This window comes from Parasteatoda tepidariorum, chromosome 12 (assembly GCF_982258835.1).
Source record: "Parasteatoda tepidariorum strain Cologne lab strain chromosome 12, Ptep-v5.0, whole genome shotgun sequence".
In the NCBI taxonomy this organism is placed as follows: Eukaryota; Metazoa; Arthropoda; class Arachnida; order Araneae; family Theridiidae; genus Parasteatoda; species Parasteatoda tepidariorum.
Genome location: NC_141766.1, coordinates 2,616,004 through 2,642,534, shown reverse-complemented (window position 1 = coordinate 2,642,534; position 26,531 = coordinate 2,616,004). Strand labels below are relative to the sequence as shown.

The 26,531-nt window shown below is 30.6% G+C and overlaps 1 protein-coding gene and 2 long non-coding RNA genes across 5 annotated transcripts in view; 2 read left to right on the top strand and 1 right to left on the bottom strand.

The window, feature by feature from the left end:
• The window catches only part of Agxt (Alanine-glyoxylate aminotransferase), a 98,599-nt gene that overhangs the window by 13,586 nt on the left and 58,482 nt on the right, over positions 1-26,531 (bottom strand). For all 3 annotated transcript variants that reach the window (XM_087155975.1, XM_087155977.1, XM_087155976.1), the window contains one exon: positions 9,164-9,329. In XM_087155975.1, coding sequence (XP_087012101.1) covers positions 9,164-9,329 — 166 coding nt within the window. The remainder of the gene's footprint in view (positions 1-9,163; positions 9,330-26,531) is intronic.
• Positions 2,942-3,687, top strand: LOC122272276 (uncharacterized). The gene is made up of 2 exons (XR_006226900.2): positions 2,942-3,511; positions 3,647-3,687. It is a non-coding gene; the product is annotated as an uncharacterized LOC122272276 (long non-coding RNA).
• On the top strand, positions 4,914-5,886 carry LOC139427237 (uncharacterized). The gene is made up of 2 exons (XR_011638378.2): positions 4,914-5,106; positions 5,506-5,886. It is a non-coding gene; the product is annotated as an uncharacterized LOC139427237 (long non-coding RNA).

The following is a 26,531-nucleotide window of genomic DNA, read 5'->3' as shown; positions in this document are numbered from 1 at the left end:
CTTTCAGATTTGAAACAAAAAATGATTTTCATTTTTATTATGGTTTTGTCTTGAAAGACCATCCTAACGATATAGTAACCGGATTCAACAGATTTATAAAATAGTATTTTATGATTAGCATAATATTTAGTAGACAACATGACAGGGGGACAGGAATAGACAACGTAGCTATTTTTCCCCTTGTCATATTTCCTCGGTGAGATGTCGTAAATTGGTAACATTTACGTACAGAGAACCAAGAAAGTACCACCCTGAATAACTTTTTATTTAATGATGGAATCTTCACGTTCTAGGACTCCATCTTAATAATGAGGGTGTGACATCAAATATGCAACTTAATTTGTGCTCGATATTTTATTTTAAGTTACCCAATCAGACGCAAAAACATACTTTCTCTGAATAAACATACCTTTTTTTCAACAGATTCGATTTTCTAACCACCGTAATATAGGAGGTAGCTGTAATCTGGGAAATATGGTCCCAATAGTTGGGTCGGGTGAGCTATCCGAAGTTTGAACCCCCAAATGTTAATTTTATTTTTTTGTATTTCACTACAGATGGAGAGCTTTTTAAGGGAATTGAAAAAATTTTGCACACGATTATAAAATTCTGTTATCTAAAGATAATTCCATGCAAAAAATAACTTTTAGTAAATATTTATTATTTTTTTATTTAATAATAGTCTGATGTTGATCATTTACGTCGCACTAGTGCTACACAATAGGCTATTGGCGACGGTCTGGGAAACATCCCTCGAGTTTTGATCCTCTGTGATGTCACCCCCTCTTCGGTAGCCAGGCGACCTGCACGCGAAGTCGAGCACTTTATCGTAGAACAGTTTAACGAGGACCAATACTGCACACCCTCGGTCCTTACGCACACTGATCCAAGTGGTCACACACCCGCACACTGGCCACAGCCAGTGATGCTTGACTTCGGTGGTCTGCTAGGAACCGGGTCTTAACGATCAGTCCCCTTTGGGACAATAATAGTCTGAAAACTTTTGAATCGTAAAGCATATAGTTTTTTTTTTGTATCATTTTAAAGTATCTAATTCCACATGGAAAATACAAATTTGAGCGAAATTGGTTGAATAGTGTATTAGTTCCTGTGAAATCGAGTTTTATAAGTATGACTTTTTTTAAATTTAATTTCTCAGGATTAATCGATTTCGCTGAAAGTTTGTATTTTGCCATGTAGAAAACTTACGATGTATTGTAATCCAATTTATATGCGAACAAATAACTTGTTTTCATAAATATATTCGCTAACATAATACAAAAATAGCTAAAATGACGATTAGAGATGGAGTACTGAAAGTTTTTGAAAGGGCCCCCGACCCCCCAAAAAAACTTTTTTGCCCCTGGGCCCCGAGGGGTGAAGTTACGGCACTGATGTTAATGCTAATTATAGTAAAAGAAAATCTAGGCACATTTTTGAAATTTAGACAAAGAAATAACAATGAAAGGATTTCTTCATTTTGCACAAAAGAAATCCCCTTCTCTCACAAGCAACTGCACCCAACCAAATTCTTAATTACAGTTCTCTTCTTCATTTGGGCTAACTAGTATGTTTACAAACCAGGTAACACTATGTTGGCAAGAAAAATAGATGAGTATTCCACTTTATTAACTATTTTTTTAGCTATTAAATTCTGCATAATTCTTAACAGTTCATTGTGTGAAAAAACTTCAAAGGTTTTCATTTTTCAAAGTTGTATTTTTTTAAAGTCTTCTGGACATAGACGAAGAATAAAATAAATTTTTGAGGGAGACACATTTGTTTTGTTTTTTCTCATTCATTTTTTAGAATATATATATTAAAATTAAAACTCTAAATACACAGAAAAAACTATAAAAATATCGTTAATTTCAATAGTAATTTTCTGTACATAACAGGAGTTAATTACTATTATATTGGTAATAATTAATTTCTTTTATGGAGCATGACTGATTCTGTAATGTAATCGGGCCACATTGTGAAACCATGGCGTCTGAATTTAAATGTTTTATTTTCATAAAATTAAAAAAAGAAAAAAAAGTCATGGTAAAATATTTTGATCTATAACCACTTCCTGTCAAGGTTAAGATTGATGTACAATTCTATTTCAAGTATGCTAAAATGAAAATTAAATTTTTTTCCAGTTATTAAGTATATTTTTAAACAATCAATAAATTTTTTTCAATTCACCGGTTTTATAGACTTTTATTCCTAGTAATTTTTAATATTTACTTTTTATAGAAATTATGTTTCATTTTAATTTTGAAACATTAACTGCGATTGAAAAATAGTACAAAATCTAGAATCCTAATTGTCATAAAATAAAATTAATCTACGTTTGCAATTAGTGATATGATCACTTTACTCACAGTGCCAAAAATGTTTTTACAGATTTTGATGGTTCTTAACTATTGCTGGGTAGATTTTGAGAAAATCAGATCCATCATAATGTACTTTATTTATAATTTAACAATGTAATTTCTTGATACCATATTGCCTTAAAGTCTAAAAGAATAAAATTTTCCCTATGTGCCACTTTTTTATATTTTTGAGAATTTAGTGCAATCCATTCCTCTAAATCCGGTGCTAGGTTTTAGAAGAAAAAAAATTTATAATAAAATAGTTTAGAACACATTTTATTGAAACACGCAGAAAATTTGTACGTTAGATTTGAAATTCATCCGTAATCAAAAAAGAATAGTTTATATGAAATGGTACTTATTGATTAAAAATTATAAGAATATTAAGCAGCAGTACTCATCAATTTATACTTAGAACAAATCAGAATATAAATTTAGAGTTTCAACCAACCTGGTAGTTGCTTCTTAATGCTATAAGACAAAAATAACTTTTAAACATACTGAAAACCTTTGACAGTTACAAAAAGTAAATGGTATGTTTAAGAATTATTATGCTATGTTAATAGAAAATAATTGTAATTTAAAATTTTTTATTGAGGATAAATTAAACTACTGTAAAATACTGATAGAACGCCCCAACTGGAGAAAGCACTCCCTGTAGTTTCACATAAATACAGATTGCTAATCAGTACCAAAAAACTGCCCCTTCTTTACAACGCAATTTAGAAAAGTTCTTATTTTAAGAATAAATTCATAAAATTTCTAAAAAATAGTTATCCTGGTGTTTAGGGTAGAAGATTAGTGTTAGACTGTAAATGAACAATGAGTGGGGGGAAAAGGTAGATAATCAATCACAGTCACTGAATTGAAGATTGCTAACAAAAGTGCAGTTGTTTGTTAAGTGTGGTGGGAAGAGAAGGGGAAGCAATCCTTTTCTTCCTCCCCTCTCTTCCTCAGCTAGGAAGAAAGGCATGTTCAACATTTCCTCCAAGCTGCCTGTAGGTCAAGGTCCAATGGTATGTACACTCACTGGTAAGAATGGGGAAATTTTAAGGGGTGGTGAGAGAGTTGAATGTGACATTTCAATTGAATTGAATGGAAGAGATAAGAAGTAAGAGGAAATTAACCTTTCTTAGAATTGTTCTACAGGGGTAAGAAAATTCTGAATATTTTGGAGATGGAGACTGAACATTCATTGCTTGTTCACAGAGATTAAAATATCTTTCTTTTATGAAATATTTTGTCATATATTTCTTAAAAATTTTTTCACCTATTTGCATGTGCAGCAATCACGCTGAAATTTGAAAATAAAGGACTGCTGCAAAGGTATGTTTTTAATGATTAAAGTTCAAATTTACTTTATTTTGCAATGATTATTTTTACTGTATATTTTGTGATTCAAGCTAAATAATGCTCAATCAAATATAGTTGATTTTTTTTTAAAACGATGCTTTGCATTTTCTTCAGAGCCGATTATTCACCCCCCCCCCCCCATCGACACCACAGCGACTTCCTTCAAAAGTAAGGGGGGGGGGCTTTATTGGTATTTTATGGAAAATAACTAGCAATCACTATTATAAACTAATGCTGAAATCATTAAGTAATAATCAAAATAATTTTTTTAAAAATCATAATATGGTTTTTAAGAAACCACTTACATAAAAATGCTAAACATAGAATTATTTCATTTAATTATTGATAAATTATCTAAAGTTATAAAACTTTTATGTTAAGAATAATTTTTTGGTGTTTTAAAAAAAGAAATAAAATAAAAAAGATTCTTAAGTTTTGAAAAACTTTTGAGGGGGCATTGTGACTCCCTTCCGACATTACACCTATGCTGCTAGATACCATCTTCATAGATTGACTTCAATTTTAAACTATATATTTAAAATTATATTCTTGTTTGTATGTTAGATTTTTTGTTTGCATTATATTCTTTGTTGAAATATGTTAGATTGGTTTGTTTTTATTGCATAGTCTTTATGTCTCAAATAATTTTCAACAGTTTTTTTTTTTATTGAGAGTTTTGAATTTTTTTAAACAAACATGAGATTATTCCAAAAATTGGTCTATAACAATTCTGAAGCTTTTCTCATACATATTTCAAAAAAAATTTTATCTTTCAAAAATTCGTTTTAACGATTCAAAAATTAGGTTTAGTTATGAGTCATTCTCACAAAAAGGTGATTTTTTAAGTCCCTTAGTAATAAATACTAGGAAATATAGCAGATTTCTTAATATTTTTCTTCATCATTTTTCGTAAAGTTCTAACAAATCATATGCGTTTCTGCTAAATGTATTTAATATTTCATTCTTATTTTTTAATAAACATAACTTCAAAATCCCCTCCGTGGACGTCCCTAAGTCTGTGACAAAAATTTTTTTAATGACTGTTAAACAATTTAAATGATTTTTGTAGTTTTACCTAGTTAAATGCTTATAGTAACTTTTTATTTAATATTTTTTTTTTTAATTTATTTTTATAAAACAAATGACTAGTAAACTTTGTCCATCGAAAATTAAATCTCCCTCCATGGACAATTAATATAGTTCGGTAAATATGCAATAAAGGGCAACATATGCGAAATCCCTATAAGACAGCTGTTGGGAAAGGTAACCATTCCATTTTCTAATGTTAACTATCAGTTGTTTTTGTTCTCTTTTGGTGTCAGTTTTGGATTGTTGTGTTCAACTGGGGTTTGGCAAAGTTCTCGCCGTATGCTCCGTGGACATCATAAAGAAGGTAAGAGAAAATTATTTTATTTCTGATACAAGAATTTTAGATTGCGAAAATAGTATATTTAATAAAAAGAACTGCCCCCTTTTTGTAACCTTAAAATTAAAAATCAGTAAAATTCAAGAACTAGTTTTTGTCTCCTCCGTGGACATAACAAGTCCGCGGAGGAGAAGACACAGTCAATGGAAGAGACAATGTGTTAGATAACCATAATACAATTTTAATAATTAAAAAACTATTTTCTTTTAATTGATATGTTTTAAAATGGAACAAATGTGTTAATTTGTTTGTATTTTTAAAGAAAATCAATTAAGTTTAATTTTTTCTTATCGGAGAAGTAAATATTGGCAATTCTTCTAAATAATTTCTGCGATGTTTAAAATTTTTTTTCTCTTCAAATTTTAGGAAAAAAATGGCAAAACCAAAATGTAAAAAAAGAAAGCAATCAAATGTTCAAATGCAAAAGAGAAGGGAACAGAAAAAATTTAGTATGAGACAAGCTAGACAGAAATGAAAAGAAAACCCTATATTGTTTGAAGAAAGTAAAAAAAAAAGAGCAAGAAGCTTTAAAATCTGTATCAGAAAAAGATTTAACAGAAAAATCGTGATTAATGTACTTAAATTTCTGGAAATTGATACAGCAAGCCGTTTGTGCCCAGGGAAAAAAGAAACAATAACAAGAAGAAAAGAGAAAAAACAAAAATGTTATTTGGATGACAGTATGTTTACTTTCCTTGCATAAAATGTTCATAAAGGAGTACCCTCAACACTCAAATTTCATGAGGAGTCTGAATTTTTATTTCAATAGTGTTTACATTTTAATTTATTAATATTCAGTAAGAGTTACTTAAAAAATCGTACACCTAGGTAAAAAATGGATGTTTCCTTTCATAGCAGCATGATTAATCGGAAGTAGCTCTATCTCTAATAATGAAATATTTTATTATTTGCTTATTAATGTTAAACTCATATCAGTTGTACCCAATAATTAATGAATTATAGTCTTCATTGACATTTTATATTTCATAACATAAAATGTCTCCTCCGTTGACTATTACATCTCCTCCGTGGACAAGGCAGAATTTAAAATATTTTAAATCTTGTAAAAAATAAAATAGAAATCTTGACCATTATTATAAGGACATATAACAAAAATAAATAAAGGCATTTATGTAATTTTTATCACTTTTTTAATTACTTTAATTTAAGAAAATTTTTTAGTCTATTTATACCTTTTCAGTGAGAATAACCCTTACACAATAAAAGACCTTTTTCGGAATTCTTATTTAAAGTCTGTTGTTGAGAAAGAACATTATTAAAGTATACTTATTTTTTCCACAGCCAAAGTTTAAAGATCTACTAAAAACTTATGGTAATCAAAAATTTAAGCAATGTACTATTCTTAGTTACATTTGATAATGTTTATCATTACAGCCTTTAAATGGATATCTCATTGCATTCTCTTTTCCTTAATTTAGCTCCAAACAACATTTCTTCAGAATAAAATATATCAGGGGTGCTACTCGCAAAATATCAAATTGTCTCACCAGAAATTGCATTTCGTCTCAGTTAAAATCTCTATTTGGCTCAGTTTGTCTCAGCTAAAATTATTTTTTGACTAAAGCTAAATTTTTTGACTAAAATCTCAGCTAAAATGACTATTAATCAGTTTGATAACAATATAAAGTTAATTTTCAGGATCCATAAAACCATTAATAGCATACTAGGAGTACTACAATTATACATACACTCACTATTGCTAGGATTTTAAAAAACCTGCATATGATTGATTGTAAGAGTCCACAAAATTGTTTTGTAGACTGTTGTTTTCATATGTATATTGCATTTATCATTTATGCCAATGAATAGTATCTGTTCCAAAATTTTACAAAGTAAATTTTAACTTTCTTATTTTTTAAAATATAATGGTGTAACCTTTCTAAAAAGAAATATCTATTTAGTTTTGGCAATTCAAAAGGGAAAATACCCATTTTATTTTGAGCTCAAATTTTATCTCAAAATATATAACTATTCAGTTACAATGGAAGGTTTACAGATTTCAATAATTAAAAGAAAAATTCAGTAATTAAATAATTAGAGTTTAAGAAAATGTAAATAACACAAAAAAAAACCACTCTTTGATAGAATTCAGGAGGTGCAGTGAAATTTTGAAATATTTTAGGTAGGAATTTTTCAAGAAAATTTTAGGGAGCACTTAATAGCCAAAAATTAGCATACATACTTTCTTATATCAAAACAGAAATAGATAAAAACTATTATAAACAATTTAAAAAGACACATATAAATATACTTTTCTTTCTAAAATGACTTGCATCCTTTATTAAGTATAAGAGTAAACTTTTTAGTTAATTGGCATTGACTAGTAGATTGTATTTTCTTGCATTCACAAAATCAGTTAGTTGGCTATGTTCTTTTAATTTATATAGCTAAATATACAATCATAAAATGTAATTATGAATGCACTTAGTAATTGTTTAAATGCAACAACTGTAGAAAAATATATCACATCTTTACTGTAACTAATTCAAGAAAAAACTGAATTCTACTTCTTTCTAGAATCGTGATACTGGATTTTAAAATAGCGTGAATATGAATCACGATATTGGATTTTAAAATCGCGTGAATATGAATCACTATTTTGGATTTTAAAATCACGTGAATATGAATCGTGCGGTTGGATTTTAAACTCGCGTGAATATGAATCACGATTTTGAATTTTAAAATCACGTGAATAAGAATCACGCTGTTGGATTTTAAAAATGCGAGAATACAAATAGCGATATTGAATTTTTAAATCGCTTAAATAAGAATCACGATGCATAATTTTTAGATCACGTGAATACGAATCGCAATGAGTAATTTTTAAATAGCGTACAAATACGAAAAACGAGATCTGATATTATAACTGCGTGATAACGAATCGCAATAATGTATTTAAAAATGCGTGAATACGAATCGCGACGTTGGATTTAAACTCACGAGAATACAGATCGCGATATTGAATTTTTAAATTGAGTGAATAGGAATTGCTAGTACGATTTTAAAATAGCGTAAAAAAATCGCAACACATAAGTTTTAAATCAGTTAAATACGAAAATCGATGATTGATATTAAAATCGTCTGATTAAAAATCGCGATTTTAGCATATTCCAGCGCAGTTCCTAATATTTAAAATTCCGAAAATCAGCTAAACAAAAAAAAATCAAATATCGGCGGTCGAAACGAAACGCTTGGACTCCTTTCCACTCTATAGCGGAAGTCGCAGTAATCCGACTATCGTTCCGGCGGCTTGGGTTTCTCTAATTGGACTCCCTGAAAATTTTAGTTTTTGGAACATGATCGGAAATTTTAAAAATTGGGAGAAAAAAGCGGTACAGTTTCCTAAGAAAAAAAAGCAAGATAATAACCAATAGTATAAGGGAAGAATACCCTCTTTTTTTACAAGATCACGTGAATACGATACTGATTGCTACTGCTGTACATAATCCAATTGAAGACACGAAACGCATATTCTATATGCATTCCAATAGCTGATTTACCAAACGGAATTTCTGACATTTAAATGACGTATTTAGGAGGCGTGAACGGCAAAATGCTCTCCAATGACTCACGGCGATGCGGATTAATATTTGAAACTGAATTCAGGTTTGTCAAATTTTGGACGTTTTGTCTCAGAATGGTGCAGCTTTGGCAGAAACTGAGCTGAATGTTGCAAAATGGCGCAGTTATGGCGTTTTGTCTCAGTTTGTCGCAAATGGCGCAGGCGTAGCACCCCTGATATATTCTAGAAAAGGATTTAAATGGAATATTAAATTAATTAAGAGCTTTATATTTTTATAGCTATGGCAGAATTAATTTTAAATTAGCAATGTAAATACAAAAAATGCACGAAATGACATATCAGATAAAATTCTCTTAAAAACAGAAAGTTTTAGTTTATGTTTGGTTGCAAACTTTAAAAATGATTAATACTAATTATTTACCAAAAGCTAATTATTATTAAAAAACAAATAATTTGTGTATATGAAAAACAGAAAAATACCTCATCTCTTATGAATAAAACCAACCCCATTTCTTCCAAAGTATTATACAGATATTGAGCACATAATTTATGTCTCTCCCAGCAGTTTACTAAAGTTTCTTTTGCAAGAATAGATAAAGATTCTCTTAAACCATAAATTACACTCATGCAAGCAGTATGGTGATATCTAAAACAAAAGATATGTTTTTATTAGTTACATAAATAAGCATTGAAAAAATGAGCAAAAGCATCAATAACTAATTAAATGAGAAATTAATGATTATCAAGAGATTAATATAGAGCTCTAGATTACCAATTACCAGTCGCCAAATGGGCAACCATTACACAGAAAATGGTTATCAAAATATTAAAACCTAGTCATAAAGTCAAAAGTGGTGTCCCCACCTTACAGGCCTAATATAAAAGAATAAAATATGCCAGATTCGTGCTAATTGTATCATAAATCCATGCTAAACTTCGATCGTTTTGTCCTTCAATCATTTCTATGAATTTTTATTATTCTTAATATGGTAATACGACACACAAATATCAAATTCAGCCTTAGAGTAATAACTTTTTGAAACTCTATTTGCAACAATTCTATAACTTTTTCGGGAATTATTACTACACATGTTTTAAAAATTCGGACTTAATTTTATGCTTAAACGATACTCAAACACCGAATTGAGAATTTAAATCAACACTTTTTAAATAACTTGAATCACCATGATTCCATCATCAATTTTTTTAAAAAGCATTGTCGCTTACGTTTTTGAAAGTTATTACTACAGTTTTCCACACAATTTTATTATATCTTGACATTTAAATTTTGGTAATACGCTAGACGAATATGTAAGTAACCACTTTTTGATAGACTTGTTTTGAGATGATTCATCCATTAATTAAAAAACTAAAATTATAGATTTTATCCATGCTTTTTAAAATTTTCAATGTGCAAATTTTAAACTGTGTGCTTAAATAATCAATATCTGATGTAAAGAATTTGCGACGGTTCCACCTAATTCCAAATAATTTTGTCAAACACTTTTTTGAGAGTTACTACAACAGATTTTTAAAAGGTTTTCAAAATCCTGTTATTATTACGATATTTGAGATATTATATTTTGACACTCATGCTTTATTCTATCGTAAAATCATGTGGACTTTTTTCAGGGCTTATTGGTAAAATTTACCACATTGATTTTAAAATCTGATATTTTTCTAAGACAATAAAGTTATGACACCTGAAATTCAAATCACGCATTTGAGTAAATACTTTTTTACTTGTTTGATTCATGATGTTCCATACAGTGTGGTCAGTTGTTTTTTCACCAGTTATTGCTAAGAACTTTTTCATAGTTTTCAAAATCTTGATATTTATAATATGAAAGGATAACAACACTCAAAATTCAAATTTCAGTAATTATATTTAATGAGGAACCTGCATGCGTTGGATAATCGCAGAATGTTGATTATTTTAAATACCCTTACGAAAATTTAAGGTATATTTAAGGTTGATTTGAGGTATTTTTGAGGTATCAAGGTTGATTTGGGGTATATTTGAGGTATATTTAAGGTTGCTGAGAAAACAGAAATAAAAATTATACCTCGTAAAGGTAGTAATTAAGGTGTACGAGGTTGTTTTATATATACTTCAGCTTATTTTGAGGTGGTTTAAAATCAACTTCAAATCAACCAGGCTGATGAGGTGATTTTCAAAGTATACCAGGTTGATTTTCTGAAACTTGTAACAAAAGAGGTATTTTTGAGGTATAAAATTTTTTACCTTATTTCAACTAAAGAGAGTGAGGTATTTATTGAGATATATGAAGTTATTTTTATTTATTCCTTAGCTTATTTTGAGGTTGTTTTAAATTCAATTCAAATCAACCAGACTGATAAGGTGATTGTTAAGGTGTACGAGGTTGTTTTTCTTACACGTGTAACAAAAGAGGTATTTTATGAGGTATAAAAAAATCAGCCTTATTTCAACTAACGAGAGTGAGGTATTTACGAGGTAAAAAAAAATATACATTTTTTCTACTGAAGAGAGTGAGGTATTTACAGGGTATAAAAAAAATATATCTTGTTTCAACTAAAGAGAGTGAGGTATTTACGAGTTATAAAAAATATACCTTTTTTCTACTAAAGAGAGTGAAGTATGAAGTCATTTTATTTATACCTAGGCTTGTTTTAACGTTGTTTAAAGTACACTTCATATTAACTAGCTCACTGCACAGAGTTCCATGCGAGCCGGCAAATGGCGTGTGTGTTGACAATCGAAAGTCAATTCGAAATTCTGTAAGTGTGCTTGACATTTATTAATTTAGTTTTATTACTTTTAATCAAATATGTTTCAATTTTTAAACTTAAATTTTATTATTTTTGTTTTAAAGACACGTCCTGATCATAAATAATTTAAGTTGGAGGATATTCTTAGAGGCTATCGTTGTAGGCTTAGCAATAAGAGAGAACAATCGAAATATTTCTTGTCGCTGTTTAGGGTTACTGGTGAATCGTTACAGCAGGTTATGCAGAGTATATTTCATTGTTTGTAATTTATTCAATTAGAACTATTTTTTTTTATTTTGCTTAAATGTACATGTTTTAACGTCGCAGTATGTAAGCTCATTAATTGAGTAAAATGTTCATAATTTCTCTTATAAATAAATCATTGAAAATTGAAAGATTTTTTAAATAGCAATTTTGCTTTGAAATTCTACTATAGCTGTATGATTATCGCTTGGATATCTGTTGCAAAGTTTATATTGTTTATATACTCGTATATGCAATATGAACTTTATATATATATATATATATATACATATATATATATATATATATATATATAATATATATATATATATATTTACAAGGCTTACCCATAGTTCCCTGATATGGATGGTGTTTTCGACACTAGGGGACACTGCAAGCTCGGGACTGCCTAAATTTCCGGGTTACTGTTTCAGTTGCATTTTAAAGGCATTTGGCATCATTGTGTTTTGAGATTCTTGCAAACAATGTATTTGATTACTTATTACTTATGTTTACAATGCTAACAATACTTGTGTTTACAATACTAAAAGTGTTAACACTAACGTAAGATGGTGCACAGCTTGCAACACGAACAAACAGTAATCAAGACTGCCAAAGAAGCGAGTTATTCAAAATCTAGCAACCATGTCACCTTTTTAAATAATAAATAACAAAATAACTAAAGCAAATTTTCACTCCAAACTCCCCAGAATCACATAATAACATTAATATCTTATGAAATACGGCATATTTGAGCTCAGAAATTATCTAATTTATTTCTTTTATTGAAAACAAAATTATCCGTTTGAAAACATCGCCTATCAGAATAACATGTAGTAAGCAGCTGCAAACTTTTTAACCGGAACTAGAGTAGGTGCCAAGCTCGAGATTGTTATTGTTTACATTCCTATTGAAAACACCATCCATTGCTGAGCTGATCTAGGCTGTAAATAGCACATGCGCTGCGGCACAGAAGAAGAGACTAGCAAACTACTGCTCAGCCTTCCCCTAGGAAATAGATCTGAATTTATACCTAAAAGAAAAAGTAATCTCTACTAATAAACTACAGAGTTTATTTAATTGTTGATAACAATAGTTTGCTAGATATTTGATAATTGAAAACGTACTAGCTCACTGTACTAGCTCACTTCTTCACGTTTGATCATGAAACTGCTATTTTCACTTCATGTTATTTTTTCGCAATTTACCCACTTTAATTATTTACTATGTAGATTGTTATTTCTTATTAGAATATTGAGCGGAATTAAATTAAATCCGATTTCAAGTTTATATGACAATTTGTTCAAGGTTACGAGCATTTTTACGCAGCTGTTTATGTTTCACTACTTCAAAAATTTGCGAATTTCAGAAATCTTAAGTTTTTTAGAAATAAGTCAGTATAGTATGCAATTTTAATCCTGAATTGAATAAAATCAATTGCAAATAAAAACATTTATTGTTGAGGAATTTCATCCTATAGGATGTGTATTTATATTTAAACAAGTGTTTGTAACAACTAACTATTAGTTTTATTCTGCTCGGTATTTAAGTTATATAGGAGATATTATACTCAACTTATTTTAAAAGTATTATTTCAAATCATTCTCTCTTAGACATTTTCTTCACATAAAAATTACTCACAATTTTAAAATAAATGCTCCTTATCAGCTTGTAATTTGTTCTATTCGATTGAGTGTAAAAAAAGAATAAAAATTGGTACATAACATTAAATTTTTAATTTATTAAACGATTGTTGATTCTTGATTACATTGATTAAAAAATATTAAAATAACTATATTTTAAGAAACTCTGATGTGATTGACAATAACGTAAGTCCTTTTCAGAATCAGCGTCAAAAATTTAAAAAAAAAGCCATTAGTTTCATGAAGTCTGATAAAAAGTTTAAAAATATAGACTTGGTATATTGAGTTTAAAGATTTGTAAGAAAACAAAGAAAGAAAGTCTAATTATCAAACTTACAAGTTAATGTTACCAGATGTACAGAAAAATAAAAATTGCAAAATAAGATTGGAATTATGTATTTGAATTTCTGTAAATGTAATTATGGTAGTACTGTTTTCAGTGTATTTTATTTTGTGGCTGTGATACCTATTGTTGAAGCCGGTATGAATGTAGTAATAGTAGCGCCACCTACATTAATTAGAAAAAAGTTACTTCCTTGTTGGCTTCTTGGCGTCATTGTTTTCAGCCAAGAGTCAGTTAATGTAAAACAACCAAAGAGCATACACGCTCGGTTTTTGCATCTCCGCAGCGCTATCAGCGCACCCGCAAAATAAATTCTTTACAGTCCACGTTGTCCAAGTATGATTTTATACACCCCGCAAGCTATCGCACAACATCTGGTCCGTCGAGCCGGAGAGTAAAGATCCAGTATATCGCAAATTTACAATAAAAATCCCGCATTCATTATTGGACTGACCACGCATCGCATCAGAAATAACGCAGCATATCTCCAGCCATCGAATTATTGAAAGGTAGGCAAATTTTCATTATTTATTTACCGCATAATTTCATTTAATAAATAATGGATAACATCGAGAAATGTAGAAAGAAACGCGCTACAATCAGAACTAGCGCTACAAAACTAATAACAAAAGCAGATACTATAATACACTTCCCCCCGATGAACTCTTAGTTCATAACAATTCAGTCATTTCATATATTAATCAAAGTTATTCTCAAATGTAAGGTACCAATATTTAAAATATAATATAATCTTACCTTTTTACAATATGAGCCCTTCTTAATTATATAAAGATTATAATGCAATAATATTAATTGAATTCTTAAAAAATAATATGTTTCATGAGCATTAGTTCAAACTTTTAACAAATAAATGAAATTACCTTAACCTTATAAATGAAATTATAACCTTATAAATGAAATTATTGAAATTTAAGTAAATATCAATTGATGAAATTAAATTATCATATCATGAATAATAAATCAAGCAATTTTCACAACACAAATTCTTTCACATGCAAAATATTTCAATTTTAAACAAACATGCATTTAAACAAGAAAATATATATGTATGCATATTTTCTTTAAATCAAAAAAGTTCAAATAATATCTTAAGATAAACTTAATTTGTAAGTTAAATGAATATCTTAAGTAATATTGTAAAATAAAATGTTCAAATAATAATAAATGTGAATTTAAAGTTCAAATAGAATGTTCATATTAATTTAATTGTTCACTTCTAAATTATATAATAAATTTATAGGACGTTTTATTATTGATGTATCTGTTTTCAAAGCACATGCTCTTATTTTGTTATCACGTCCTTGAAAAGTTTCCAAAATTTTTCCAAGTTTCCACATGCTCCTTGGAAGTTTGTCATCATGAATCAAAACAATATCATTTACCTTAAAATTTTGATTACCTTTATCCAAATTTACATAATTGACAGCTCTTAAATTTAAAAGATAATCCCTTTTCCATTTCTTCCAAAATTGATTTATAAGTCTTTCTCGATATTTAAATTTTTTAATTATCATTTTTTTGTCAATCATGCGGTCAATACCGGATAACTTGACTGACGGTAAACTTATTAATCGTCTTCCAAGTAGCATGTGGGATGGCGTTAGAGGAAAAGTTTCTGGAGAATCTGTAGTCACGTAAGTAATAGGCCTCGAGTTAATCACAGCTTCTATTTCACATAGAACTGTTTCGAGTTCTTCACTAGTCAAAGATGTTTTCCTCAGTAATTTCCGAAGAATGATTTTCATTGAACGAACCATTCGCTCGTAGAATCCACCCCACCAGGGTGCTCTTTCAACGATGAATTTCCACATTATTCCTTTTGAGGAATAAAACTCACTCACTTCAGAACTGCTCAAAATAGTCCACATTTTTATCAATTCAAACTCTGCTCGTTTGAACGTCTGAGCATTGTCTGAATAAATTACAGAACACAGTCCTCTTCTGGAAATGAAGCGACGAAAAGCAAGTAAAAATGCTTCAGTTGTTAAACTGGAAACAATTTCCAGGTGTATCGCTCGTGTAACTGCACAGGTGCATAGCATGATGAAAAACTTACTGTCAGAGTCCTTCACAAATAAGGGTCCAGCAAATTCCAGGCCAGTAACTGAAAATGGGGGTGACTGTTCGATTCTGTCTTTAGGAAGAGGAGCCATGATTTCTCTTCCTGATCGAACATTGAATCTTTTACATAAGACGCATCTTCCAATTATTGACTTAATAAATTGCCGACCTTTCGGAATCCAAAATTTCTCTCGTACCTGTGTTAGCGTGTCTGAAATACCAGAGTGTAGGGTCTTTTCGTGTGCTTCTTTCACTATCAGTTCTGTAAATTTAGTTTTTGATGGTAATAGTATAGGATGTTTTTCATAATAGTTCAAATTGGAGTGCTGTAGTCTTCCACCCACAAGTAGAATCCCTTTGTCAGAAATGAACGGATTTAAGTCTCTGATTTTTGAGCACTTCTGTAAATGTTGTCCTTCCTTTAAGCAATCTATATCCTTACTGTAGTTCTTTGCTTGTACGTGTCTCAACCAAAGGTTTTCAGCTTCTTCTAATTCTTCTGCAGTTAAAACATTTTTGATTCTATCTTCTTTCTTCACTCTCAAATTTGTTATAAATCTTCTAATCCAGGCTGTTATTCGGTAAACCTTCTTAATAGAACTAAATTTGTGGATATCGAAAATTGAATCGTGAACATTATTTTCACTTGCATAATTAACTGCAATAAATTTTTATCTCTTTTCTTCATCTACATCTGATCTTCTAAAATTATCTTCTTTTTTCGGCCATTTTTCTTCGCTTAATGTCAACCATGTTGGTCCATTAAAAATAATTGCACTTGAGAGCAAATCATTAGCACTGCATCCTCTTGATATGATCTGCTGGATTATCATTTCCCTTTATGTACTTCCAATTAGTAGGATCTGTTAAAGTTTGGATCTCACTTACTCTGTTTGAAATAAATGTCTTCCACTGATTTGCATTTCCTCGAATCCAACTAAGGGCTATGGTTGAGTCAGAGTATAGTATATAGTTGTTATTTATTTGAAACACTTTCCTTAAAGTATCCAATAATCTGGAACCTATAAGAGTGGCCATCAGTTCTAATCTTGGTAGACTCAACTTCTTCAATGGTGCAACGTGTGCCTTTGAAGTAACGAAGCTTACGTAAAAATTTTGATTTCTTTCATATCGAATATATGCAATCGCTCCATACGCCTTCTCACTTGCGTCACAAAATATAATTATCTTATAATTCCCTACTTCAGAACAGCTATCTTCTTCATGAAAATAATATCTTGGTAGTGAAAGTTCCTTTAATACGTTTACTTCCTTATACCATTTTTCCCAACTTAGTCTTAAAATATCTCCGAATTCCTCATCCCATTCTAAGCCTTGTTCCCATATTTCTTGAAGAAGAATTTTAATTCTAATCGTGAATGCTGTTATATATCCCATTGGATCAAATAATTTCGATGATATGCGTAATACGCTTCTCTTAGTATTTTTCATATTTTCCAAAGAGTCAATTAAGGAACTTAAATCTAAATTAAATTCATCCCTTAAAGTATTCCAAATTAATCCTAAAACCTTTAAAGGTACTGTTTCTTCACTAGGATATTTTTCAAATTTCGTGTCTTGCCATTTTTGGCATAACGCCTTAGAATTACTCTTCCACTTCCTAAGATTTATTGATGCATCCTTTAATACTAATTTAGTGTCCCTGGATAATAGTAGTCCATCTTCAATCGTATTTGTACCAGTAATAAGATCGTCGACATACAAATTTTCATTTAAAACCTTACACGCCAAAGGATGAGATTCTTTATAATTTTTGATATGATACTTTATTGTTCCAGCCAGTAAAAATGTTGATGATTTTACTCCGAAAGTTACGGTTCTATTGCGAAAAACCTCAATTTTCTTGGGAGGGAATTGCTCTGACCAAAGAAATCTAAGATAGTCCCTATCATGTTCATCAATTAACAATTGTAGGAAAGCCTTTTCACAATCAGCAATTATTCCTCTCTTAAACTCGCGAAATTTTAATAGTAAAATTAAAAGATTAGGGTTTAGATTGGGACCCGATAATAAGTTATCATTTAGAGAGTAGCAATTTTTTTCTTTAGCCGAAGCATCAAAAACTATCCGTAACTTTGTAGTTTGTTTATCATTTCTAATTACTGGATGATGAGGTAAGTAATAAACCATATTTGGAACTATTGATTTATCATTAACAGGTTCTATTATTCCTTCCGATAATTGTTCTTTAAAAATACTAGCATAATTATTATGCAAAGAAGGATTTTTATTAAAACGCGATGTTAAACTAATTAACCTTCTTTTAGATAAATTAAAATTGTCAGAAATGTTTACCTCATCTTTAAATGGTAATTTAACTACGTATTTGCCATCCTGAAATTTTATATTTTGTTCAAACTGTTTTAAAGTTTCTTGCTCTAAAGGTGTATTCTGAATTTTATCATTTATGCCTAAGCTTTCAATATCCCAAAATTTCCGTAATTGTAAATTTATATCATCACAAGAATTATTTTCATTAGTTAATTCCTCACAATTAAATTTTTCCTTACAATAACATAAATTTTCAATGATAGAGTCATTTTTTAAATCTGAATGAGTAATCCCAGTTACGCTTCCGCCGAGTAATGTTTCGACATAAAACAAATCTTTAGTCAACTCCTTTATGTACCCAGTGTGGAGTTTCCAATAATAATCTGCTCCAATTAATATATCAATGGAATTTATTCCTTTCGAAAGGCATAAATCAGTAAGCGCAAAATCCTCAAGCAGCAACTTTATTTTATTATTATGAGGTGGGAAAGATGCACGTGTTATGGTACTTGAAACCAATAATTCGAACTCTGACCTTCGAGCAGTGTTGCCAGATTGGGCTACAAGTAGCGGATTGGGCTACTTTTAAAAGTCCCCGCTACTGAAAATTGAATTTTCGCTACTTGCTACTTTTTGGGCTACTTATTATTTTTCGAACGCTACAAATCTTAAATATGCGCTACTTTTTTTCCTTACTGAAATATATATATATTTTTTAATTTTTTCCCCTCCCATTATAAAATGATTCTGAAAGTTTGCAGCTTCTTTACCATTTTTAAAAAGGACATTTTTGTTGTTGAAAACGTTCTAGCTTCAGTTTTGGATTCTTGATATGTTTTACTGATGGAGTCTATAATCTTTCCATGTTTATGTTTCAAATCGTAGACTCGGGAAATCGCATAGATATATATGGAAAGTATGATGGGGAAAATGTTTCTTAAGGTTCCTCCAACTATTATTAATCGTTTATCTTCTGGAGAAAAAAAATCACGTCACTCGCTTTGAAACTCAGAAAAATTAAATCCAAAGTCATTAAACCTGATCAATGAAAATAGTTGTTGTGAATGACAATGAGTTTCCAAAAAATATCGTACTGTTAAATGCTTTTTAGTGAATTCATTTCACTTTTGTAAATCACCATCTATTCACAGTTGCACGAAAAATAGGAAAATTTTTATATCTCTCTAGAGCTTAGATTTGCCCGTTGTAAATGATGAATTTTTTTTTTTTAAAGGAAGCTATAATATGTATTGCTATGGTTACAGTTATTATTTTTCACCTCATTTTGCCAAATATGCAATAAATAAATGAAACAAATAAATGAAACAAATAAAAATGAAGTTTTGGATAGTTATCGTATTAAAATGAAATTCGTATATTACCAAACGCAAATGATAATCAGAATTGGCATCAAGGAGAACGACATGAAGAAATATTTCATAGAAGGCCAAGGCCCACCCAATGATGACGATGAAACGCAAAAGATGGATTTTGTTTTTAAAACAAAAATATATACTATGAAATTTCAAATAATAATTAACTATAACAATGAAATTATGAATAAAAATGACTAAGTTAATTGAAACATAATGCACTTAGGGATCAGGAAAATTGAATAACGACAATTTTTTTAATTTGAAAATGTCAACATTTTAAACCTAACATTTATAGTAATTGCAAAATAACTAGGAAAGATAATTACTTTAAATGATAAACACGGTAATGTATATGCTGTGTGTTATAAAAGGAGTTTAGAAAATTATTAAAGCTACTACAGTGAAACTAGCGTAAACTGATCAGAAGTGGAACTACAATTTGATGGTTTTATAAGAGAAGTCATCTTATAAAAATGATAATAAATTGTTTTTACCAGTTTTAAACTTGATCATCAAAATCTTAGATAGGTGATTAACTTATAGAGATGGTCAACTTAACAGGTTTCACCGTGCAAGTAAAGTAAGCACAGCAACTAAGCGAGCTGCGAGAAAAGAAAATACTTACGAGCATTTAGTGCAAATCTATCTTTTTATCATCGTTTTTTTTTTTTTTAACTTTACAACAGATGTTACGGCTACTATAAATGGAAAAAAAAATTAGTTAAAAATATTTGTTGCTTCGTAGACGCTTTAAAATACTGTTTCATACGTAGCCCAAATCAAAATATTCATTTGTTCCCTGTCAAAACTATTCTCAATCGAGTTTGAAACAATTATTGATGCTGTTACAAAGAAAAGCAAAGTCATATTTCTCATCTGCGAGCTGAATGTTTGTACTTTGTATTGTTTCGAACTTCAGAGCAGAAATGATTAAATAAATTATTTTGCTTATCAAAAAAAGATTTTTTGCCTTTTATTTTTAAATACACACAGACGTAGGACCATGAAGTTGAACTTTTCTGAATTTCTTGTTGGAGATTGGGTCCTAGTTAAGTCTTATTTTTATTTTCCTCGAAACGCGAGATAATTTTTATTAAAAAAAATTAGCTAGTGAAAACATTTTTATGTGCGAGTAATTAAGGTTCTTGAGGTTGGGGAACGAAGCGAGCTGAGGTCGAAACCTCTTAGTATTCTTATGCAGCTCAAAGACCGCACCAACATTAAAATATCGAAGACAATTCCGACTGATTTTTACACATAAAAAAGCTTGAAAAAAACGATCTATCCAATGTTATTATAATTTTAGTGTTTTCTGGCAAACGGCGCTGTTTTACAGAAATATAGCCAAATAAATTATAGTACACAGAATAGTATAGTATACAGAAATATAGCCAAATAAAAATTATAAATATAGCCAAACTTTACACTTTATTTATGCTATGATATTAATTTTGTTAATATATATATATATATATATATATATATATATATATGATTCATTTTTGGGCTACAAAATGTTCGAATCCGCTACTTTTGGAGCTCCCATTCGCTACTTTTTAATTTTAAGTTCTGGCAACACTGTCTTCGAGTAGGATATTTTTTATTGCTTATACTCGCCTTTACTATATCAAATGTTTTTTCTTGCGGTTCACGGCTTCCAAAAGTATAAACTAATAAATTTTCCTTTCTTATTATCGGGAGATTAAGCTTTTGAGCTAATTCTCTAGTAATGAATGACCTCATCGATGCGGAATCAAATAAAATATTTATCTCCTGCGTTTTGTCTGCCAAATGTAAATTCGCAACACATGTTTGTAAAATCACTGATTGAAATTCCCCCTTTTGTCCCTCTTCGACATGAGAAACGCTGGCTACGACTGTATTTTTCTCTGCGGTTTCTTGCGAACTTTCGTTTTGAGTTTTCGGAATTCCAAAACAAATTATTTCGTGATGAGATTTACTGTTACATTTTTTACAAGGACTAATTTTACTCCTACATTGTGAACTTAAATGTGATTTTCGGAAACATTTAAAGAAACGACCTTCGCGCATTAATCAATCTCTTTTTTCAGAAACCGACATTTTTTCACAAATAAATTAATCATGTTCTGATTTACAAAATACACAATTAAATTTTACATTAGTAGCCAATGCTGAAGCTGTGGGAATATTCGATCTGAATTGTTTTTTGTTATTTATTACTTCCCTGGGATTATAATAATTATAGTGTTTATTTTTCTTAGCATTATCATGAAATAATGTAGATCAGTGTTCCCCAACCCCCGGTCCACGGACCGGTACCGGTCCGCGGTACAAATGGTACCGGGCAGTTCACTTCATTGAAACTGAATTTAAATTCCTAGGTTTATACCCCAAATTAAAAATATATGGTAAGGAATGGATGTGCGACCCATTTGTCAACAAATCGGGAGAATCTAGCATGTGTGTGCAAGAAGATCAACGGCTGGAGATTGCAAATGACAACGGCAGCCTTAAAACTACGTTCGAGACAACAACTCTGCCGGTGTTCTGGATTAAAGACATGGCAGAATACCCCGAGATTGCCACCACAGCACTTAAATCCCTATTGTCATTTCCGACTACTTATCTGTGCGAAGCTGGGTTTTCTGCAGTAACAGCAACCAAAACAAAGCAACGGAATAAACTGGACATAAGCAACACACTTCGGGATTAATTGTATCCGATTACCCCCGGATGGAACAGTCTCATTGCAAAGAAAAAAGCTCAGGGTTCTCATTGATTTAAAGCTCTAGTAAGTCAAAATGTTAAATCACTTTATATTTATTTTTTGGTGTAACTGCATTTTATTTTGAAGGCATGTTTAAATACAATTAAATTAAAATTAATAAATCGAAATAATCTGAAATATAAACAATCAACATCCCCCCCCCCCCTAAAGACACACCACCAGCGGGCCGCGGTAAAATTATCAAACGTTGACGGGTCCGCGGTGATAAAAAGGTTGGGGAACACTGATGTAGATGATTCGCGTACTTGAATTTCTTCCTTAATAAATTGAATTAATTCCGAAACATTAAATTCTGATTTTGATTTTCGTTTGCGGTTGTATTCTAAAGTTAAATCTTCTGGTATTAGTTTTAATAATATAGGGCATAATGAGTGTCCATATGTTCCAGAGACTACATTTAAGCTTTCTAAAGATCTAATGTTTACTTCTAAATTATCATATAAATTCCGTAATGCTCTAATATCACTAGAATTTTTTACGGGATCAAGATTTAATAGACGATTCATATGACTATTAATCACTAAATCTTCCCGCCCAAATCTATCTTTTAACAATTCTATACTTTTGGTATAATTTTCTTTAGTCAAAGCAAACCCTTTAATAGCATTTAATGCAATTCCACCCAGTAAACTCTTTAAATAAGTAAATTTTTGTATCTCAGTTAAACTTTCGTTTTCATGGATCGCGATTTCAAATTGATTCCAAAATTCAAGCCATAATGTTGTTTCTCCGTAAAATTTGTTTATGCTTAGTTTTGGGAGTTTAACTGCATTACTTATTTCTGGAACAAATTTAGATTGTGCGCTGTTAAATGATTCTTCTCCTCCTCTACTTTCTTTATTGTTTTCTTTCAAAAATCTTGCGATTCGAGATTGCCACTTTATTATTTTTTCCGAATATTCTTCAATTCCAGTAATTTCATTTTCTATTTCCTCACTTTCAATTAGTGGTTCAATTCGATTATTTATTGCTTTTAAACTTTTATTTTTATCAATTAACTGTTCCTTATAATCTATTAATTCTTCGATCTTTTCTTTAGTTTCAACATTATCATCATTCATCAAATTTTCAATCTTTGTTATTAATCGAGTTGTTAAAGAGCGAATTGTTTTTCTTTTATTTTTCAAATCATCGTATGAATCCATTATTTAAATCAATTGCACTCACCTTTAATCAAATTCTTAGCTCCAGGTTGGTGCGCCAATATTAAATACGGTGATATGATCTCTCAGATCTCGGGGTTTCAATCATTACAAACGCCTTTTAACATAAAATATATTTAATAACAAGAAGGATGATGATGATGGTACAGTGGCATGGAGGAAACTGATTGGAAACTAACTGATTTTACATTGCTGCGCAGAGCGCCATCTATTGAGTTATAGAAATTATAATTAGTATGGAGAAATAATATTAACAAATGTTATTACATCCAATAATCAGTTGACAAATGCACAAAAACTACACTATTTAAATTCAGCTTTAATCGGAGAAGCTAAAAATCTTATTACATTAGATGATACATTCACTTCATTATATACAGCTTTAGAAGAAAGATACGAAAACAAAAGGTTAATAGTAGAATCTCACGTTAAATCAATATTAGATATTGAAAAATTAACGCATGAGTCGGCTAAAGACTTACGTAATTTAATTGATTGTGTAAAGAAAAATATAAGAGCATTAAAAATTTTGGAGTATAATCGCAATGATCTTTCTGATATTTTTGTTTTAAATATAGTACTTCAAAAATTGGATAGGGAAACTCGAAGGCAGTATGAATTAAATATCAGCTCAAATGATGTTCCTAAATTAGATGATTTATTTTCATTTTTGGAAAAACGAGCTCAAATATTAGAAAATGCTAGCAAAACCACTCCTTTAAGATTTAAGTTAAGTCAAGAGAGAAATCCGAAAACGAAAACATTTCTAATCAATAAAAATGTAACTCAATCATGCATTTTGTGTAAAATGAATCATCCGATCTTTAAGTGCGATTCCTTTTTGAAATTGAATAGTCATCAGAGAAGTGAATTGGTATCAAAACATAAATTGTGTTTAAATTGCCTAAGCAGTCAACACAAGTTATTGAATTGCAAATCGAAACATTTATGCTACATATGCCACTCAAAGCATAATACACTACTCCATAAGGAACGCGAAACTATAAACAACTCTGCGGTTTTGGCTTCTTCTTCTCACGGTCATGACCTCAATCCCGAAGCAGCGGTATTTAATATTCATCAACAAAATAATGAAATTGTTTCTGCTTCTTTATCTTGCATTAATTCGAAAAATAAAACAGGGCTTCTTCCGACTGTTTTAATTTGGGTTTTAAATCCTTCAAATGGATCTTATATGCAATGTAGGGCGATATTAGATTCAGGCAGCATGTCGAATATTTGTACAGCTAATTTCGCTAATAAATTAGGTGTACCTCAAGAAAAAATAAATTATCGGGTTTCGAGTTTGGGTGGAAACGAAACTACAATAAGATCAAAAATACAAGCTACAATTTGTAATAGCTCTTTTTTGAAAACTCTTGATTTTTTAGTGGTATCCAAAATTACCGATTTTCTTCCTGTTACATCCTTCAAAGTAGATAAGTTAGAAATTCCGCAACAATTAGCAGATCCTAATTTCGCGGTAACTGGAAGAATAGATATGCTTTTAGGCGCGGAGGTATTTTTCGAAATTATCAAGGCTGGAGATATCCGCGTTGCAAACAGTGATTTGGTGTTTCGCAATACTGTTTTTGGATACATTGCAACTGGAGCAATAAATACCCGCACTCCAGAAATTCACTGCGGTTTCATAACCACTCAAACAGAAGTCGAAGACTGCTTAGAAAAATTCTGGAGAATAGAGGATATAGACTATAAAATAAAAATTCAGAGTGAAGAAGAAAAGTATTGTGAATCACATTTTCAGAATACTTATCGCAGAGATGAGCATGGACGATTCATCGTACAGATGCCAGTTAAGGACGTTGAGCGTTTAGGAGAATCCAAAGACTTAGCTTTGCGACGTCTGAATCAACTATGGAAAAGATTATCCAGAAATCAAGAAATGCAAGATTTATACAAATCATTTATGCAGGAGTACTTAGACATGAATCATATGGAAAAATATGATGATAATGAAAGCAATTCCGGTAATCAAATTACCTATTACCTCCCACATCACGGTGTTTATCGTCCAGAGAAGGCAACCACTAAGTTACGTGTTGTGTTCAACGCTTCATCAAGTACCTCAACGGGTGTGAGCTTGAATGATGTCATTTTGAAGGGGGACGTGGTCGAGGACATTTTCGAAATCATGACTCGATTTCGTAAACATAAATATGCTTTCACGGCAGACATCCAAAAGATGTTTCGACAAATCAAAATAGATCCATCGCAGCTTGATCTTCTAAGAATTGTTTGGAAAGATTCAGAGTACGCAAAACCTGTAACATTCAGACTCAAGACAGTCACTTACGGAACTGCTTGCGCTCCATTTCTCGCAATCAGAACTCTCAAGCAGTTGGCTAAAGATGAATTACGATTTCCACTGGCATCATTAGTTCTTTTGGAAGATATTTATATGGACGATATCGTTTCAGGTGCTCAAAGTTTAGAAGGTGCTCAGAAAGTGCAACAACAGCTGAATGATATTCTAGCAACTTGTGGAATGTCTCTTCATAAGTGGAACTCTAATTCAAGGGAGTTAAGGAACAGTTTACCTGTAGGTGACCCAGCAGAGCATGATTTTGCTTCAGAAGTTGATGCGAGCGTCGAAACTTTGGGTGTAAGGTGGAATTCAATTGAAGATCAATTTACGTTTAAAGTATCCATCCCAGAAATGACCACCAAATTCACTAAGCGTGAAGTGCTGAGTTTTATAGCAAGACTGTATGACCCATTAGGCTTTTTGCAACCTGTCATCACGAAAGCAAAGATGTTTCTCCAAAAATTGTGGGTACATAAACTGTCGTGGGAAGATCCCCTTCCACCACAAATCGCAGGTCAGTGGCTTAATTTTGCATCTTCTATGCAACATATAGAAACTATTCGCATTAATAGATACATTTTAACTGACTTTTTCACAAAAACTGTTTTAATGGGTTACGCTGATGCCTCGGAATTAGCGTATGGAGCTGTGGTTTACATGTATTGCCCAGGCCTAGCTGAATCAAACACTTGCCATATTATTGCAAGCAAATCTCGTGTTGCACCCATTAAAGTAATTTCTATACCACGTTTAGAACTATCAGCTTGCTTACTTCTTTCTCAACTTGTAAGAACGGTTTATAATTCTCTTAAAATGGACATTGACGAAGTCATTTTGCATACAGACTCAACCATCG